The 21,763-nt window shown below is 38.9% G+C and overlaps 1 protein-coding gene across 2 annotated transcripts in view; it reads left to right on the plus strand.

The window, feature by feature from the left end:
• Plcb1 (phospholipase C beta 1) overlaps positions 1-21,534 on the plus strand; it is a 696,401-nt gene extending 674,867 nt beyond the window's left edge. The window contains exon 33 of one of the 2 annotated variants that reach the window (XM_036183929.1): positions 18,308-18,364. Coding sequence is in view for 1 of the 2 variants with exons in the window: in XM_036183928.1 (XP_036039821.1) it covers positions 18,308-18,535 (228 nt within the window). In the remaining variant the exon portion in view is untranslated. Of the gene's footprint in view, positions 1-18,307 lie in introns of both variants that reach the window. The other variant, XM_036183928.1, reaches the window with a different exon arrangement.
• Positions 21,535-21,763: the final 229 nt, after the last annotated feature.

Raw genomic sequence — 21,763 nt, forward strand, 5'->3', positions numbered from 1 at the left:
AGACAGACGTCACTGCAGTGGCTAGGCCAAAGGGTTATGGGCTGTGCATTGACAAGTGGATGATAAGACCACCAAGAAAATGATGCTACCACTACAGCCATGCAAACTTCAGGAGTATTACACATAGCGTCCTTGTATTTGACAATTACCGGGTGTGTAGGGGCAAGAAAACACTTTGACATCTAGCATTATGTTTTTGAAGACACCATCACTAAATACAAGAATGACTGCCATTGCTTCATCTAAATGAGAATCTCTTGCACATTCTCTTCAAGCTCTAACCAGGCTTCTTAGATGTTGGCATAATAAGATACAGATAAGTGGAATCTTATCCCTAGGCTTTCCTAAGTTTAGGGACACCATGAGAATTTGCATTTCTAACAAGATTCCTGATGGCATTGTTAGCTCTGGGGACTTAGTCTGTGAGACCTCACATGCTTTGCCTGACCTGTGCTGAACACTTCTGTGCTGTATCATTATTGTGTTACCAGAATCACGTTGTCCTTGTCAGTTTGTGAAACTGAAGAGGCCCTGACACATTTTCAAACCACTTCTCACTGGAAGAATTAAACAGGGGAACTTTCCCACCACTCAAGAAGGTAGACAACTCAAAGTTGAAATCTTTTAATGTAAGCTGAGAAGCCTGTCATATTTACCTTGTTTGGGGCCACACTAGTGATTAAAACCAGGACTTCACTCATGCTAGACAAGTGTTCTGCTACAAGTGCGTCCTCAACCCACTTTTACTTTTTCATTTGGAGACAGTCTTGTGAAGTTGCCCAGGCTGGCTTTGAACTTGTGATTCTCCAGCCTCAGCTTCTTAAGTAGCTGACATGACAAGCCTGTACCACCAATAAAAAGTCTCCTATTTATGCCCACTTTTCCTTAGCATGTGTTGAAACAGTAATTCATAAGGGAGAGTACATTTATAGGAATTATATTGGTACATCATCAGAGTGGCATTTTATGTACCACATAACAAATTATAATAATAATAATAATAATTTTTATGATTTTATGATTGATTAGGCTATTAGTCTCTGCTTTATCATGGGATATTTGCTAGGGTGTTTTACATTAGTTTACAGAAAACTAGACAACCTATTCAGGTTTTTAAAAACCTGTCTAGAATTCTTGAATTTTGGTTGTTGGTTTTCTTGAGACAAGAGGTTTTACTGCACATCCCTGGCTGCTCTGGGACTGGCCTCATACGTAACTCTTGATGACCCTCCTGCCTCCCCTTCTTGAGTTTCTGGGATTACAGGAATGCGTTATTATACTTCACCCAGCTCCTGCCACTTTTCCTCTTGCAGTTGCATTAGAATGTAACTAGATGACATTGGAAGTGACCCACTGGCTTATGATTGAACTGAAGTGGCTGTCATCTAGAAAAAAATATGCAAGAAAGCCAGCATTTGATGACGTCCAACACTTCTGGTCTTGAGTAGTTCCTGCCCTGTGATGGCAGGGACAGGTGACTAGTACTTCCTTGTCTGTTGTGTAGAGTCTTAGCATGGTACTTGTCAGCATACCACACTATTGTTTTGCATATGATATTTTCCCACTGACCTGGGGACTTTGTAAAATCACAACTGTGTCTGGTTCCTGTCTCTATGACTAGCTTGTGGCACAGGTAGAGAGGTAAGTAAAGAGAAACACACTTTTACAATCTGGCTATGTGAGGTCACCGGTAAATGTATTAAGTAGTGAAGACAAGAGGATGTAAGTGTAAGCAGAAAATGAACCACAGGTCAGGGCTTACTGTCCACTTCTAAGCACATGCCGTATGTAATGTGAGACTAGGTTGGCTCTCTCCCGGGTGTGATTAACTGAGAACAGGACAGGGTTGGTGGAACCCAGTAGACTCTCCTGTTACCAGTAAATGAATCATAGCTTTCTTGTGCTGTTTATCACGCATGGATCCAGGATTCGTCAGAAAGGATTTTGATCCCCTGCATTGAGCCAATTAGAGACACACCCTCCCAAGTTTTTTAAGCCCTTCCAGGATATGGACACCTAGTAGGTAGGTGCACAAAGTCAGCTTTTGCTTGTTTTTTCTACCTTCTTACCCAAGCAGAAGAAAAAGGGAGTAGTGTTTTAAAATTGATTTACAATAGAATTGAACTGAAGTCACCTGACCCTGTGGTTATGAAATTAATTTCACTTCAGTCATAAACCATAGATATGGTATATTTTAACCCCTGATGGAAGAAAGGAGCAATTTCCTCTGTTTTTATAGTTTCCTCATAAAAGAAAAAATGATAATGATTGATGTGACATAATAATGCCCCCTGGATTTCATAACACCACCTCTTTCTTATAGCCATGGAATAGCTTTAAAGTATTCAAGATTTATAGTTAGCATTATTCTCTAATTTTTACTTTAAATTCAGAATTAGCAAAAAAGCCCACAGCAACTGCAAGAGTCCATCCTTATGGTACAAAAATTGGCTAATAAAGGCGGATCATGAATAAAAGGAAATAGTCACAATAACTTAGTGTATATTCATCATTTCATTAATTTCAATGTAAATTATACATCATAAACTATGTGCGTCAGAATGGACCTGTATAATACTAGCTGTTGTGACAAACAGAGTAAAAACTGACTTCATAAAATAGAACAGTAGTGCATGAGTGTTCCCAATTGGCCAGCTTATTTCCACATTGTAAATCAGAATATCAGGTTCCTTTCATAACACGTGTCACACACTGGAGCCACTCTGACAAAGGGATTGAAACACAGTGGTGCTCCTATGTGCCTATTATTTTTTAATGTTTTTATAATATACTTTGATCACCTTAAATTACTCATTATCATCTCTGGCTTCCTACTCCCTCTGTTCCCCTTCCTCTCCCTGCAAGCCTTCCTTCTACTTTCCTGTATTTTCTCTCTTGTTTCCTTTTTACTTAATTATTATAGTTACATGTATACAAACAAATAAATGTAAAAAAAAACCTGCTGGGTCTATTTAGTGTTGCTCATATGAATTTAGGATAGAATGCTTGGTATTGAATAATCTACCAGAGTCTTGCCCCCAGAGGAAACTGATTCTCCCTCTCTCAGCAATAATTATTTGCCTATAACTCTTAATTTAAAGGCAGGCCTTTGTGAGTTTTCCCTTATCCATGTTGGCATGTCAACTCGTGTCATTGTTCAGGTATTGTTTTAACTAGCATACTGTTAAGATTTCATAGGTGTGTCTTCCCTGTCTTATCTAGAAGACACAGTCTCTCAGCAGATGCCCTGCTCTTCTGACTCTTACACTGTCCCTACCCCCACTTTCACTGAATTCCCTGAGCCTTAGGTGACTGGCTTGTATTGTAGTTATAATCGTCAGGCTTGGTTGACCATGTGTGGCTTTCTGTACTGGTCTCCATCTGCTTCAAAAGAAGTTGATGAAGAGTGAGAGCTGCACTTACTCTGTGCTACGTAAGGGTAAGTGTTTAGTTTGTAGTTAGAAATTATGCTAGTGTAGCAGTAGGTTCTCCTCTAGAGTCCATGACCTCATCAGTCATGGGTAGATGGCTAGGTTTACATTACCAGGTATGAATTCTCTCCTAGTGAACAGGTTTTAATTCCATTAGAGAGAAATTGGTTATTCCCAAGATATAAGTGCCACTATTACACCTTTAGGGGTATCTTGCCATACTGGTTACTACTGTGCTTTGTAGATATCACAGCTGGATATAAATACTGGCTTTTTTTTTTTTTTTCTCCCTTGGCAGCTTACATAGCACCTTCTTGTATTATGAGAGCTAGACTATAGCAAGGAGGCTTTTAGGTCAGATCCATCTCAAGTCCTATATTCAATGTGTATGGTGTCTTCAGCAACAGAGACATACCTTCACATTCTGAGAAGTAACCAAGAACAATGGCAATAGTCTATATTGGTTTATGAGGGAGTGTCTTAGGTTTCCCTGACCAAAACTCAAGAAGATGTTTCTCTTGTCTGGTACTGGAATTTGTAGTAGAAAGACTGACTCTTGTGAATAGAAGGTATGGATTAGCACCTCTAGTGACATAACATCATTAATATATTACACACCCATATGCACAAACATATATAATATGTCATTTTAGGTAAACATAAAATAAAATGTTTCCTTATGGCCTTCTCGAACATCCTTAGTCTCATTTATCCCTTATCTCTTCACCTTGTATTGTCACTCCCTTCTTTCTTCCAAGCTTTCTCCCATTTTTCCACTCCCAGTTCATAGAACCCACAACCTGCTCTTCCTCTCTCGAGCTCTTTCTTGCTCCCTCCACCTCCACCATTCCTTTTGACTTTCCTGATTTCTGCAGCTACTTCAGGTTATGCACTCATACCTATCTGAAGATTTGAGCTAGGCACCACACACAAGAGTGAACATAGAACATTTGTCTTTCTGGGTCTGAGTTACTACAGTCAGTAAACTTCATTATAAAGAGTTTGCAAATGAATTTAAAAAATTAAGCAGTGAGATTAGCCAGACCTCAACTCTGTATATCTCAATTAACCTTCTAGTTGGAATTGTAAACATGTTCCAGAGTTAGGCACTCCCAGCTAGGTACAGCAGATGCCAAAGGAAAAATGGTGCAGAATTTGGTGGAGGCCAATCCCTGAAAGGAGAGGCTCCGGCTCAGTGAGGTAGCAATCTTTCAGCTTCAGTAACAAACACATAAGTAGTATATGACTCACATTCCCTAGAAGTTGTATATTGACCTGCTTCATGTTTTAGGAATTTCTGATTTAGAGGGCAAGGCTGGAAAATCAGATTTAATACATTTCCTGTCTTTTCTTTTGAAAAAAAAAAATAATCAGATGAGGCATACTTGGGCAGGTAGCTGACAGTCATCTAATCAGAAAGAGTGGGTGACTACCATTTGCAACCCAGACATGTATTCTGCGTTCATAACAATTCCCAATCAGCCTGCCTCACTCCTAGACCTTCTCCTTGGCTCAGCTTCAGTTTGCTGCCCTTATGACATCCTACCCTCATTCCATTTCACCTTGGGTGGAGAATTTAGGCACCTGGCAATCAGAATCCTTTAAATGCCTATGAAACAAGGAAAACAGTAACCAGCTCCCTTTCAAACCAAGCTGTAAATGGTCAACCCTAAACCACAGCAATTTAAGAAGGAGACATAAGCATCTGTTTAGGAGTGAGTATATAATTAGGACATACTCACTCCCTAAGCACCAAAATCAACTATCCTGATAAAACTCTAGGACTGTTTACCACTCTCAAAATACACACTTAGAAAAAAAGAGAAAAAAACTTCAACTAATTTTAGGTGATCAGGAGAAGGCACTCACTCTCCAGGGACATGTCTGAGTTCATTCTAGGACATGTGACAGAGCCTGCATCATGTTTTCTGAATATAATACTCAGGCTAAGTCAAGATAGTGGTCCTTGCTAGGGCTGACGCTGGGCTCTTACCATGCTTCCTAGGTCTTAAAAGGAGCCAGCATCAAGGCATGCACAGATGAGGAGACTCTTATTTGAGCTGAGGTCCAGACAAGGACAGGTCCTTTCTTTGGGAAAAGCCTTCAGAGAACCCAAGACTTCCAAAGGGTATTAAACTGAAACGCAGCTTGCTTGAGCTAGCTGCCTTCACCACCAGAGCATGGACTTACTTTGGATGGTGATTCCCGCAGAAATTTAATTCAGAGAGTAAATTTAACCCTTCCTCTCAGGAAAATGAAATAGCTGCGGAATCTAGAATTCACCTTTGAATGGTCTTTTGGTTCTGTCTGTTGATCCTGTCTGATCTGTTTATGTGGTTAAAAGTGGGATTCCTCTGGTGTGTTCTTTCTTACTGTCTCTCCAGAGGGCACAAGTCACCATTGGCAGACATGCTCCTGCTCCTCATAATAAGGTAAATAAAGTGTTACAAACTAGTGAAAACTATCTAAGTCAGATGAGTCTTTTACGTGACTTTGGTACATGTCAAAATTTGCAGCTTTACTGTTTTAAGCAGAAAACACAACACCCTCTCTCCACAGATAATTAAGTTTCTATCTCTCTTTCTTTGTCCCAAATCTAATTCATGAGTTTATGTTATTTCTTGGACCCCAACGATACCTCAGTGCGAACACTCTGAAGTTAGTATTGTTCTACATGAAAAGCTCTAAGGACAGTACACATCTGACAAATTGTAATTATTGCTCCCATTATATTACTATAATTCTTTTTCCGGGTCTGTGTTTCCTTGTTTATTAGCAGTTTGCCAGATTGTTTATATTTCAAAATAACTTTTGTTTTTTCAACTATGTTTTCTTTCCTTATTCCAGTTTTCCATTTGCTTGCCCTTTCTTATAGTCTCTGGCTCTTTACCGAAATAGTCAAATTAAATTAGACTCTTAATGGCAAACAGAAGAACAGCCAGCTGAGCAAATAAACAGGCGCTAAAAACTGAAGAATTACGCAGGGAGAGTAGAAGGCCAGCATATTCCAAACAGGACAGACCCAGGGAGAAACACCCAGTGAAGAGTTAGAAATAGACTGGGCAAATGGCACACGATTGGAAGACCTTATAATTTTCCACAAAGTTCTACTCTTGTTACATGGACAGTGTATTAGTAAGACTGTTCCATGGGGTCCTTCCCTTGGGTCACTTTTCAGTGAAAGACTCGCCACTTGTCTTAGGAAAACAACTCTGAAGTTCTCGATACTCACAGAACGCATATTGGAGTGATTTGCTAGTCTTCCATCAGCACATACAATTACCAGGGTCTTTGTACATTTTGTCTTTTCCACAGAAAGGGCTTTGTCTGGAACAATGGGGATGCAGCCTACAATAGAAGGCAAGAATTTAGGTTCAAATTGTGATTCTTTTCCAAGTCACTTAGGTGGTAAGCTTCTGTTTCTTCATTCCGTGAATGATGGGAGATTTTGAATAATGTGCTGAAAATTTTTTCCCTCCAGATTGCAAAATAGTTCTCTTAGACTTCCTTAGACCAAAGCATGGGTTTTCAGAGATGGAGACCTACACTTTGGCATTTTGAGTACAATCACAATGTCCCATTAGACAAAGTATCTCTGGAGTGTTTAGCAAAATCAAAATTACTTTCCTCATTCATAATCGTATTTATTCTTAGCTCTAATAGATGACAACTGAGTCCAAAGAAAGTACTCACTGAAAAGAGAAAACTCCCAGGCCTCAAATACAGGGTCCTGTAAGATAACAGTGTCCTAGAGCCAGAACAAAACTGCTGAGTCCTGGAAGTGTACCACAGCTGAACAAGTGGTTTGCGAAGTACTCCATCACTGCCTTAACTTGTAGGATGAGTTGCTTCCAGATGTTGAATGACTAGGATATGGTTACATATATAACTTCACACACACACACACACACACACACACACACACACACACACAGAGCAAGAGTCTTATTTATAGAACATGGAAAACAACCCTTTCTACACCACAACTCTAGAACTTTCGAGTAAAACTGTGGAAGTCATTAGAAAATGCTAAAACAAACCTCAGGGTATGGCAGAAAAGCTGAAAGCAAAGCTAAATGATGTTTTTTCTCCATGCCTCTGCTTAGGCCAAAACTGATAAGGTACGACTGGTTAAAACAAATCACATAGCCTCTTCATATTGAAAGACACAAAAAATACATCTACACTTTTGATGTGAGAAGTTTAGTTATAGGCAAAGGTTATAAATACAGAGACACGTGAAATGTCATGGCCAGTCAGCCAGTCAGTCTGCCACAGAAGAGAACTGACTAGATCTGGTGCTAGCTTTGCCACCAGTGAGCCCTGTATTCTTAGAAACCACTAACTACTTTGGGCCACAGGTTTGCACTTAGTCAAAGGAAAGGGTTTGACTGTGTAATTGCAAAAATCCCTTTCCAAGACTGTGAAATCTTGTAGGATTTGACTGTATACTTGCTAACATTCCTCTCCAAGGGCTCCGCAGTAATCTCTAGGTGCCTGTGAGATAATTGCAAAAGAAAATTTGAAAGGCATCTCAAAGCTCAGAAGTCTAAAGTATGGGCTGTGTTAAGAAATAGTCTGAGAAGGGGTGCTTTCAGAAAGGGAAAGTGAAGAAGAGATGGAGGTGGAGCTAAGTGAAAGGCACCAGAACTTCCTGGTGTTTTTTATCATACAAAGAGCAGATTTCCTCTGTGATGTAAAGAGGAGCGCTAGCCTAAGAGCTACATGGGGATGTAAAGGCTTGTTAGGAACTCTTTTTTTTTTTTTTTTTTTTTTCCCAGATAGGGTTTCTCTGTGTAGCTTTGCGCCTTTCCTGGAACTCACTTTGGAGACCAGGCTGGCCTCAAATTCACAGAGATCCCCCTGGCTCTGCCCCCTGAGTGCTGGGATTAAAGTGCGGGACTCTTTTTATTAACTTGATATCTGGAATAACTGACTGTTTTGCCTACCTTGTCTTTGGCTCCTCCTCTTCCCTCCCTGTGCAGTTAGCATTCCTCATGCTGCCTCTCACCCTATATGTTTCAGAGAACACTCTGAAACCAACCCTAAGTATTACAGACTTCAGAGGTCTACAATGGAGAAATTTACCAGAAAGAAGTCTTTCAGAGGGTGTGTGTGTGCGTGTGTGCGTGTGTGCGTGTGTGCGTGTGTGTGTGTGTGTGTGTGTGTGTGTGTGTACTTATTTATTTATATATTCCTGAAATAATATGGAGGAGGGAGAGAATGTCCAACAGAAGAAAACTGTCTGAAGACCATTGTCTAAACTGGAGTTCTACAAAGAATGATCAGACCAGCAACATCTGCATATTCTTACAGCTGGTCAGAATTGCAAATTTTCACCACCCATCACAGATCTAGTACTTGGCTCAGAGCCTGAACCTTAACAAACTCTGGTTCTTTGGTTTGCACATTAACTTTAGAGACACACTAAAGCTTGCCAGCAGTACCCCTTTTTATACAGCATCATCTTTTTTTAAATGTGTCTCAACTACAGAGTATGTGGGGCTCACTTGTGATCTATAGCTGATTCTGTATGAAAGAAATAGACCAAGGCTTGTACTTTTATATATATCTGAGTAGATTCAAAGCCTAAGAATCAACTATTTATACACACATAGCATACCGTTAGGTGGGACACCAAAAGGGAAATTTAGCTAGAGAACTGTCTGCATGGGGAATGTCATTTATCATATGTTCTACAGAAAAGGGAACACACTGAGGGCTTCCACCCCCAGGTATGATCATGACAAGGGTATTGATAGATCCAATGTGATCCAATTTTTAGCTCTAAACTCCTCAAAAGAGTATTTCTGGTATCACTTTAAGGTCGCAATCCAAGCATCATTGCCAATCCATACATCATACCCTTCCCCTCAGCCAAACATCTTTTCTCCATACATAACTTTTTTTGGTTTTTTTGTTGTTGTTGTTTTTCTAGACAGGGTTTCTCTGTGTAATTTTGGAGCCTGTTCTGGAACTCACTCTGTAGCCCAGGTTGGCCTCTAACTCCCAGAGATCCACCTGGCTCTGCCTGCTGAGTGCTGGGATTAAAGGCATGTGCCACCAGTGCCTGGCTAACTTTTATTATCTTGAAAAGATTCTTAGTTCTTCCTCACCTATGGCATCAAACCACTCAAAAATATTATTTATTGATAAATGTATCAAAATCAACAACAAACCAGAATCCAGTTCAAAAAGAGAGCCAAGAAGAATCATGACCACATTGCCTTGGCCAAGTAAGCCACTCAAGAGATATAACTAGAAGGGATGGGGCCACTTAGCAGGTAGGGTGTCAGCTGTGTTTGTGTACAAATCCTGTTCTTTCTCTTCTTTTAGAAATAAGATTTAACACTATTCATTAGTAAGCAATCACAATATACAAAACATGGTCTAGTTTAAACCTTTTAAGAGTAGCCAGAGGATATAAGCATAGAAAATTTTCCTTTTATATTTGAGACAACGGAAGCCAATGAGATGGCTATGTGAGTAAAACCATTCATTGTACAGGCTTAAAGACCCAAGTTCAATCCCCAGAACACCCAGAGTGGAAGAGAGAGCAGACTCCTGAAAGTTGCTCTCTGACCACACCTATAGTATCACACACACAAACACACACACACACACACACACACACACACACACACACACACAGAGGCTCTACCATAATAAATAAAATTAAAATTATGTATAAGACAGTTGAAACTCCATTAGATAGAATGTATGCATTCGATGTCAATTTGGAGGAAGAATTTTATCTAGATGATGAATTATTCTCCTTGTGCGACTCTTTGGCAATAAGGTAATTCATGATTTGCTTGTAGGCCCTTTACAACAAGCCCTACTTCCAGTTTATGTTTGCTTATAAGATGAAAGTTAATTAACTTTATTGTTTACAAGGAATGTAGTTACTTAGGATATTTTGTCAAAAATATGTACTGTGCTCATGCCCCTGATAATCTTAAGTCCATCTTGTGAATTCACTTCATTCTTCTACATTGGCATGAGATGCACAGTTTCCTTTCTCTTCCTTTCTTTTTAAACCCAAAAGTCTTTCCTTCTTCTAATTTATTTATGTCATGTCTCAAGTATTTCCTACTTTGACCTAGAAATGTATTGATCATGATGTTGCTCCTTCTTTAGATTTCTGTTGCCAATGGCAACCTTGAAATTACAAGGTCCAACATAAGCTGACTGGCACTAGGTATGTCTATGATTCTGAACATTATTTCATGGTCGCTGGTACCAACTTGTCTATATGGCTCCCTCCTGGGTTGTGAGGGACTCCAGAGTGTCTAAATTTGATGTTTCCCTGCTGAGACATCACAGGTTACAACAACTGCTGAACAGTTAGTTTCTCTTTAAATTTAAGGCACTGGGTTCCTCATTCACATCAGTAATTTGAATTGGTAAGCTATATTCCTTTTTGATTGTTGATTCTGATTTCCAATTCCCATGGCAAATATTTTTCCTCCATAGGCCCCATGAATCATTTTGGCTTCTTTGCCCATACCCCTTTTACTAATTCTCATCTCAAGGGTAGAGACCTCTGACCTTACACAGGGCTTCCACCCATCCTGGTAGAACACAGAAGCCTGTTCCTGCACAATGGAGACTACTCTGCTACCCAAGGAGCCTCTTCCTGTGCAGGGCCTTTGTTATTTCCACAACTTAGTAATTTTCTTTTCTTATATTCAAACCCACACAAGAAGTTAAATAAATGTCATTGTTCTATTTTATTTAGTGTTTAGATGCAAAAGGGATTTCTCACGGACTCAGCAATATTGATTCAAAGTCTCACGGTAACTTATTCTAAGAACTTAAAAGGAGAACAAATAAAAAATAGAGTGGCTAAGATACATGATATAGTCTGCTTTTCCGACTTGGCACTTCTGAATGATCCTCAGGTAACCTGACTAAGCTCACTCTGTACTTTTCTAAGAATTCATGAGCTTATTCTAAAAATAAGACATGGCCTTTCAAGGCTGCTCAGGCAAAGTCTGAAACTACCCATTCAATTAATGTATTTTCAGAAGTTTCCTCATGTTGTTTTAAACATCCATTTATCCAACCAGTAAAGTTGAAGCTGGAACACTATATTCCATGAAATAATCATTGATTATATTACACACCCACAGTTCTGCTTTTTTTCTCCTATGTATTTCTAAAACAGATATTAGATTTGGTTTTCATTTTAGAAAGACATTTTCATGCCAAAAATAAAATAATCATATTACACTGAAAGTGGGCAATAGAAAAAAATGAAAATATTCATGATCCTCATACAGTTTATGTTCTCATGTTTCCTTGCAAAGAAGTTCTATATTTTTAAACTTTTCTCAAGTCACAGAAATGTATACCAATACAAGGGGACTCTGCAGTGATCATAATAGCAGTGTGATGGTTATTTCTCTGTTTGCAGTTCACTTATTAATTTACACTTTTTTGGCTTTATCATATTTTGTTAGGTAGAACCCTTTCACAGAAATACTTGTGTTTTGTTGATTTTTAATTTCTTTACTAATTTCTTTTACTATTTTCCTTATCTTTAGCAATAAATATCAAAATATTTTGTACAAGATATTAAAGTACTATATATACCTATCTCCCAAAGGCAAAATGATATAATTTAAGAAGATTAAAAGATTATGTAGTATTGAATTTTAAATACCTATGGTAGCTACTACTAGTAGTGGGGGGGGGGAGATCACACTAAATTAAAAGGGCTGATGAGAACAAACCACCTCTCCATCTGTCTGTCTGTCTGTCTGTCTGTCTGTCAAAGGCAACACAACCACAGAAGGAATATAGTTATTTCAGGCACACTTTAACAGGGAACTATTCTTAGTTCAATTTATTCTGGGAATAAAAAGAATCCAGCGAAAATTTTGAATGCTACTTTGTTATTTTAATAAATCATAATATTGAAACTTTCCGTGTAGTTGACATAAAGCATGGAGGTAAACACAATAATACTATCAGAAGGCAAAATTTTTACTCTAAGTAAAAAAAAAAAATTAATAAGTTAGGAAGAAACTCTAATAGTATATGTAAAATTGGAGCCAGACACATTGGTGCACACTTGCAATGCCAGCACTTAGGAAGCTGAAACAGCAGAAAGAACCTGGATTCAAACCCATCCAGGTAGACACAGTGAGTTCCAAGCCTGCCTGGATTGCATAGCATGGCTCTATCTCAAAACCAAAAGCAAACAAAGACATTTGAAATACTAATCTGTACCAATGGCTTTCCAAAGTGCATTTCCTTATCATCCAGTGAGATCCCCTGTACTTGGTGACTGAAAGCAGTGAGCACTCCTAGGATCCAGGGCTGGCTGTATTAAAGCTTCCTGGGAAGAACCAGAGTTTCCTCCAAAAGCAGCTATACACACACACACACACACACACACACACACACTCACACACTCACACGCACTCACACACACACACCAGCAATTAAATACTCAAAAATCAAAAGGGACATTACAACAGACCTCAGAGGCAGCCTAAAAGCCTTCGCGCCCCACCCCTTGCCAGTCATTTGAGCTGCGATATAAGCAAAGAGGGAGCATAAAATTGTTAAAACTGATTTAAATCCAAGGAATAAGTAAAAAAAAAAAAATTGTTGCAGTTACTTCAGAGACAGACAGAGAGGGAGAGGGAAGGAGAGAGACAGAGACAGAGACAGAAACAGAGAGACAGACAAAGACAAAAGATAGATGGGGAGAATAAGAAAAAGAAGAAAAGTCATGTAACTTTCAAAAATATTTATTCTCTCAACTTCTCATTCAGAAAGATATGTAATTAAAAGAACAAAACCTTTAACCTTTGTCTGGCCTTTGAGGGCAAACTCTAGTCCAGGTTGGAAAGTTGTTGGTACACATTGGTGATTGCTTGTTTTTTAGACAGTGTCTTGCTGTTCATTACAAAGGAATACCAACTAAATATGACAGAAATTGGCATCTATCTCCAACAAATAGCAAAGAATTACCAATTGAGTTTAAAAGGTATGAAGGAAACTTCTAAAAAGATCTAGAATTTGACCTTACCACAGAACTGCCAGTTGAAAGGACAAAAACAGGTCCCGGCAAAATCAAGGCCCAGCAGTTACCAGGTTATCTAGGTATTAAATAACATCACTGATACTAGAACCAGCTTACCTACACACCCACAAAGATGTAGTAATCGGAGATAGAAATAAATACCTGTTGAATATTCTTGCCAAATCAAATATTTATAGATTTCATTTAATGAAGTTTAAAGTTAGCTTCTCGTTTTCAAGAGCCAACTTAAATGATAGTGCAAGCCACTAATCACACAGACTCAGAATATAGGTGTTCAGTAAGAAATGTAGACGAGACTTCTAAAACCTAAGACTGTGATAAACACCTGAGATGGGGAAAAGGGAAAAGGGATAAAAGATGATATATGAACTCTAGAGTCTGATCTAAAAGTAAGCTGAAAAGGTTTGGGAAGAGATGACATTTGAAAAATCTGATTAACAATGAATAATTGTTACTATTTTCCTGAAAGTGATTAATTATGCCATTGTGTAAGAAAATGTCCTTATTTTCAGGTGATGTGTGATACGGTGTTCATGTCTAAAACAGTTTCAAATGATTCAGGAGATAGTCTAGAGAAAGATAGAAAATACATGTTTATTAAGAAAGAAAGGTAAGGTAATTAAGATTGTTGACGAAGTTTGTCATCGGGGTGTATTTTGTCACCGTTGCTCATTTAATTTTCCTCTACAAACAGTCAACATCATAATGCTTTGAACAGCCTTACTCTTGTGCCTATAGACCAGACTACCAAAGGTAGACTTACCCAATCCAAGGTTATGTGTGCTATCCTTTTCTTTTTTTACTTTGTTTCTTTTTGTCAGTTTGTTTTTGTCTTAAGATACTTCTTGGAATCTTTTTTAAACACAAATAGGTACTTTTAACAGAAGATAAATGTAAGTAAATGCTGCCCCCTGAGCTTTGGACAGTGAGGCCTTAGTACTGTATCCAGACTGATCTTGAACCCATGCCCTGGTGACCCTCTGGCTCACGTCTGGGAATAGCTGAGAGAACTACAGTAGCTTCTGCCACCACACATAGTTAATGCTGCCTGTCTGGCACATAAACATGCTGGAGCCTACTAAGTTGACAGCTTCTCAGGCAGAATACAGGAAAAACCAGTTTCTTGGGGTCTGCCCAGCTTCACTTACAGGTCATTTGCAGCACAAAAATCATAGGAAGCAGGAGAAAGGGCTTGCTCTCCAGCTTGATGTGGAATGAAGATGAAGATGAGGGCGGAGCAGCCATGTAGGCTTGCCTGTTATCTCAGTCAGGTCTGAGGAGAGCCGAGGCCCCAGGCGATCAGTCATCAGGTTCATGCAGAATCCAAGGCAAGGGAAACTGCCCCGGCATGGGCTTCAGAGCTCACTCTGTCTTCAAATGTGCCACACCAGTAGCTGTCTTCAAACCCCATCACTCTACTTGGGCCCACCTGTGAGGATTGGGCACCTGCTACCGCGAGCCTAGCCTCTGAATGGAAGACTCAACCCAGTGTGGACAGACCTATTTTCCTTCCTACAGATACTACTAGATTGCTACTCAGCAGTGGAAAATGTTGCTAGACTGACGAATATTATTTTATTTGATTGCTGACACAAACAAACAAACAAAAAACAGAAACCTTCACAGGAAATTTTCAACTTCTGTTTTCTCTTGAAAAACCAGAATCTGAAAAGCCTCAGCTAGAAGTGAGTTGCTGGTGCCACCTTTACTTGGCTGCAGTCCCAGCCTCCTACGCCCTCGGACACAGCCTGCTTCTCTCATTCCCCTGACTTTCTTGGCCCCTGTAATCAACGGTCCTTGAGCTGCACTAGCTCCCATTGGATGGGGCTTTCTGGGAATGGCTCCAGAAATTCGCCTGTATACTTTTTATATTTTCTTACAGTGAACAGATCATTAGTTTATAAGAAAAGAAAAGGAAAAGTGTATAAGTTGACATCTAGTAGGAAATACAATTTTGAAATTAGCTTATTAATAATTGAGTGACTTTTCTAAAGAATAGCTTATATGGCATTTCATCAAAACTGTGAGGCAGTGACCTAGTTTAAAATGAAAAAAAAAATCTGCTTCTACCTCATGATAAAAGGAAAAGTCCAGGATAGTTATGACTTAGCTACAATTAGGTCAATAATTATAAATTGTTAAGCATCATTATTAAAATTAAATTATCAAAATTAAGTCTTCTTAGGAATCAAATTACCAAATCTCACTTTCGTTTCCTTTTAAATGACGATGACGATTATGAGTCATTTCTGAAATACCATGGTGTCTTAGACCAATATCTTAAGGAAAGACTGTCTGCTAGGTCAGGTCTGACACACCCACACGTGAAGATGTACCCATCAACCCTAAATAAAAATGACCACCTTCTGTGTCACAGCACAGGAGCCTGTGCTGTTCTTCTCTTCCTTAGCTTGCTAGGAAGTGAACCTCAACACATGTGTGCTGAATGGAGGGCTGTGACCAGATGGCAACAACTGGTGGTTGTATTGGACCAGTCGTCAGGGTGGGACGCCATTCCTGGGAACAACTGAGCTGCTACACAAACCGTATTTTGTTTTTGATTGTTGGAACAGTGTGGGACAAAAGGACAGTTGTCTTCTTGTCTTTAATGATGCAGTGATTTTTGTGAGCCAGACAAAAAAATGTGGGACTGTGTTCATGGTGTCCTTGCTCCATCATAATCCTGTGCATTTTGGGGCTGTGAACACACCTTTCCCCTGGTCCAGTAGAGTGTTCTCTCTCTCCCTCTCCCTCTCTCTCTCTCTCTCTCTCTTTCCCTCTCTCTCCACTTTTTCTCCCTCCCTCCCTCCCTCCATCTACACACACACACACACACACACACACACACACACACACAATCTTATATTTTCTTTGAGAGGAGAGAAAGTTGATTTTGAATACTCAGTCTAAGCCATTTTTTTAAGACTCCATTTGATATATGTTTTGGAGGGAGTCATTCACCAAGATCCAGAATCTATTATCTACCATCCTTCCAGTCCATTGCTTTTTAGAAACCATAATGATTTTTATTTGGAAAAGCAATGCATTGTATATACCATGATTGCAACACTCCAGGAAGGCCTGCTCTACACTCTAATCACACAAATTAACCTTTTGGTAATAAAATACATAGGGGAGAGCACAAGGAGGAAACTACACAAAGAGCACAAAGAGCCCTGTGGCCGTCATTCTTGATGACTGTCACAGATTTACCGAATTTTTTTGCATTTCATAATTTTGGGAGTTTTAGAGTTGCAGAGATGATTACACATAGATACACAGATTAAATAGCTAAGACGTGGCGAAGTATCTCTGGCCTAAAGCAACAATGAAAGAGTTGAGCCAGTGGATGCTGTAAAGTGGCGGGCAATGTCCAGAAAAGAGGTTTAGACCCACAAGGATAGACTTCTCCGTGGAAGGTCCCAAGAGTCAAGGCCAAACCCTCAAGGCTTCACTGGTTGTCACAGATGGAAGATATACAGCCAGGATGTGGCAAAGTCGATCTGGGGGCTTAGAAGAGATGGTAATCAGTGTAACTAACGTGAGCCAGCTGTATTGGCATCATAGAGAACAGCTGAGAATGTGGAAGCAAGGCCCACCCACACCTCCCCAATGAGAACCAGGGCCAATCTGTGCACATTAAAAGGCTGACAAGCGCCAGAATCATTTTCAGATTTTTAAGGACTTTCTGGATTTTATTTGAATGTTTTTCTTTTTTAAACTCACCGTGTAGCTCAGGCTAGTCTCATACCCATGGCAATCCTCCTGCCTCATCCTCCCTGGTGCCATTAAAAAGGGTTGCCTCAAAGCTAATAAGGACGGCAAAGGAGCATTGTCTCCTGGAGGTCATATGATATTTTAAATCTGGGGTTTTCTTTGGGTGCAGACAACAGAGACTTCCTGGTAAGCAGTGTTCCCTGCTACAAGTACCCGCACTTCACTTCTGTATAAGAGACGTGCATTTACAACCACTTTCTCACGAAGACAGCTACATAAGTCTGTATGTGAAGACACACTTCCTTGACATTAAAAAGGCCTTCCAATTTTCCAAGGCATAAAACAGGTAAAATAGAAGACATTTAAAAGGTAACTGTAACAGTTTAAAAGACAAATAAAAATCGCAGTGAAAAAAGAAATAAGGAAGCAATAAAAAAGAAGTCATGGCAAACGTTAATGTTGTATATGAGGAGTGTTAACTTGAAAAATCCTCACCAGGCTTCTCTTTAAAGGCTCTAATGGGCTTGAGGTGTAGGTCAATAGGAGAGGGTTTGCTTAGCATGTATGAGGTCCTGCAAAAAAAGAAAAAAGAAAGAAAGAAAAGAAAAAATACGAACCGAATAAACAAATTCAAAGCACTCAGTCTTAGCTTCCCAACCTCAAACTGAAGCCCTGTCCTTGAAGTTCACTCTCTTGGCCACAGTCACCTCAGCCCCTCAGCCCTGTTCATAGTTGACCCTGACAATTCCTACTGTTGACTTTATTCAATCCCTAAATGTAAGAATTTCAATCATTCTACACTGCTTCTAACCCTTTCCAAATGTATGTGAATGTGTTTATAATTGTGTTTGTCTTAGTCCAAGTCCCCAGGCCCATTACACAAAACATGACCAGGACTTGATTTTCAGCTGCAAACAAATGATATGTCCTATTAAACTGTTTTTCATCTAAATGCAGATGACCAGTGAAAGATATCCTAAGTCCATGTGTCTTCTCTGTGCCCTTCACACGTCTCTGTGAAGGAGTTTCTGTATGGGTGAGTTGAGAAATATAAATGACCTTTATATTTCAAACCTTTTCCTCTCTTGATGTCTCTCAGCTGCAGATGGAGCTGGAGCAAGAGTACCAAGACAAGTTCAAAAGACTGCCCCTGGAGATTCTGGAGTTTGTACAGGAGGCCATGAAAGGGAAAATCAGTGAAGACAGCAATCACGGGTCTGCCCCTCCCTCCCTGGCCTCAGAGCCTGGAAAGGTGAACCACAAGTCTCCCTCCAGTGAGGAAGTGGAAGGAGAGAACCCAGGAAGAGAGTTTGATACTCCTCTGTGATGTTCCTGCCAGGCCTTCTAGATATGCACGGCTGCTTGAGTTCCATCGGACTCTAATGACAAAGATCACTGCCCAGGGCCATCTTCCTGAGAAGCATCCCTTAGCCTGAAATCCACCAAAGCCAGAGTTCCAGAAGGATCTGTGTGGAAGTCCCATACCCCAGTTCCATGTATCATGTGGAAACTATTGCCAGTCTAGAGATAAGGATGCATGTATGCAGTTTTCTTTTCTTTCCAGTAGTAAATTGAAAGCAGGCAGCTCCCAGGCTCCATGGAACATGAAATGAAGGACAATGTCTTCTTTGAAGAAAACTCGAGCCCATGTCTTCATTTGAAGCCCTGGTGTAAAGTATTTCAAATAGAAATAGTCTGAGAAGTGCATAGCACCATTTAACACTATGGAACATCCCATGTTGACCATTGTTTCCCGAACTGCCCCGCAATTCCATGTTTTCAAGTTAACATGTATATTAAATTGTGTCATCCTTTGCTTTGCAAGCACTGGTGGCTTGCAGTTTGCTAATTTATTTATCACAGAGGCATCTGTATTTGCTATTGACATGGCTTTATTAGATACCATAGTGACTCTTATAAGCTGGTTTCTTTTATAAAAAAAAATAAATCACTTGACTGTATCATTGCCCAGTGAAAGTAAAGCCATTTCCCTATTATCAATATAGAGTGTATATTTGGCTGCACACCTTTGGGTCTCTATTGGTTGTTGTCCTAAAATGATCCAACAGCTACAATGGAACGAGTCTGTTCTGTTGAGAAAGAATTGAGCTGACATGTATTAATCAGGATTTCAGCTAGACTGAACAGGTTCAAGTGGGTTATTTTGTTGTCAGATATTTTTTGTGGTTCATTTATTTTTACTGTAGAAAAGAAGATAGAATATTTATCGAAATGCACATGTATAAATGATACACATTATCTCCATGTATATATTACATGTATGCACCCAGCCACATAAGTGCACACACATACATACGCATGAGTGTACATGTGTGTTTATTAATTGGCAGTGACCCAAATCTCTTCCATAAGATTTAAAAGCAAGTTCAGGGATACATGGACAGAGAAGAAATGGGTCAAATATATATGTCACATGGATATTAAATTATATGGAAACGCTAAGAATCAGTTTATGGAGTCATTGATGCAACTTGTGGTAGACTTAGAATTTAGAATATAAATTCACTAAAAAAATTTGTAGGATCAAAATTGGATTTTAAGTATCAGATTTTGAGGTTGTTTTAACGGTCAGAATATGCAAAAATGCATAGGAAATAGAATGCAAATATATTACTACTATCTTCAATAAATTTTAACTGATTGATTTCAATTTTATTCTAATAGTAATAGAGCTTTGGTTATATTTTAGTTTGTATACTTACTGCACTTAGTCATGTCTTTTTGAGTTTTTATTTTATTTTAAGGGGAGTAAGAGAAATTATATCATGTTAAAGCTAATAAAAATGTTATCAAAAAGTCTTAAATAATAATTATATAGAAAAATATGGTTTAGAGAATGAGACAAAGAACATAAAAACTCAGCAATGACATTCTCATGGCTTCATTTTATTTCAAAGTGAACCTGTCTGGTTATAATTTAGCAGAGCATTTTACAATGCAAAAACCAGTTGTGTCCTGAAATTTGTGTTTCAAGAATTTAATATTTTTATGGAAATGATTTTATTTAACTTTAAGCAATAACTAGGATCATAATTAAGTTTTAATCAAAATGAAGGCTTGCTTCGAACACCATGATAGTGTTTGATTAAAAAAAGAAAAAACATATCTAGTGAGACACAAAGGGGAAATCACATCCCCTTTAGAGATGATTGTATTTTATGTGAAGAATCAGGAGTGTTAATTAGACACTTACTAAAACTTACCTTCCACTGAAGAGAGAGCTTTTGTAAACCGTACTACTTTTGCACTTTGAAGGAAAGGCATTACTCAGAAAGAAGTGAGAATGGTCCAGATGGAATGCTGCATTTTACAAACACAAATGGTCCAGATGGAATGCTGCATTTTACAAACACAATTATAGACTGTCGAAAATTGGAGAAGAATGAATTGATAACAGCATTCATAACCAAACACAGTGGAGGTTATTACAGAACAGTGGATTTCATCAAAGTCCATATAGTGACTGAGGTTAAATAACCTTGACTCTCAAACCCTGTTTTGGTAGTTGGACTTCATTATCTTGGTGATTCTAGTCATTTTACAATGTTTTGTATTTGGTCATTTACTGTAATCACATTTTTATATCTGTACAGTGACACTTTTTGCAGTTGTGGGGTAGTGTATAACACTGTGCATCTTGCATCTTTGAAACTACTACCGTGATACTATCCATTAATAATGTTAATATTACTTGAAAATAGACAAAGGTAAAGAAAAGGGGTCTATATGATGTGCAGTTTTGTGCCTTTATGTATTTGCCTTGTTCTTTGTTGAATGTGTGAAATTCTGTACTGTGGTTTTTCCTGTAATAGAGAATAGAGTCATGCATTAATTAGACTATGTCCCTGACACCTTTAAACTACTGAGAATAATGTGGTTGGGCCGTGTAAATCAGTGTTCAAAGTTCTAATGACATGCCATGTGTTTTGGCTTTTAACATTTCAGTATCACCATTCATTAGTTAATACTCCTGTAATAGATAAGCAGTCATTAATTAAGTTCCAAAAGAAAGGGCCGTTGCTTGCATTCCTTTGAATTTAATACTTGTACACTATGTTAATACTGTTTGTGATGGATTGAACATTGTGACTTTTGCCTTTTAAGAGGATAAAGAAAGAGAGGGCAAAGTATTTGATGCTCTTAAAATGTACATATTTGGGTTCTTCTATCTCAAATTATTTAAAATGCATAATTCACATTTTTGTAATCATTCTATGCAATTTTGTGGCATGATGTTTCTTCCACTTGTAATTTTATGTGCTTTCATCACAAATCCAAAGGAAACAATAAAAATTTCTTAACACAGTCCAGTTGGACCTTCTTAGAGTCAGAGCCCACTTTATAGGGAGGACAGTGAGGATAGACATAACACCAGTCATTAGAACATAATGCCCACCCCACACAACACACCAGTGCCCAGGCAGACTAGACTCTGTGGTGCTGTGCACAACACAGCTGTCACTGTGGTTGTCCCACCACCACCTTCCAGGAGTGGCACTGTCCTTGCCACTACCCCCATGGCAGAATTCCTTCT

This window comes from Onychomys torridus, chromosome 4, assembly GCF_903995425.1.
Source record: "Onychomys torridus chromosome 4, mOncTor1.1, whole genome shotgun sequence".
In the NCBI taxonomy this organism is placed as follows: Eukaryota; Metazoa; Chordata; class Mammalia; order Rodentia; family Cricetidae; genus Onychomys; species Onychomys torridus.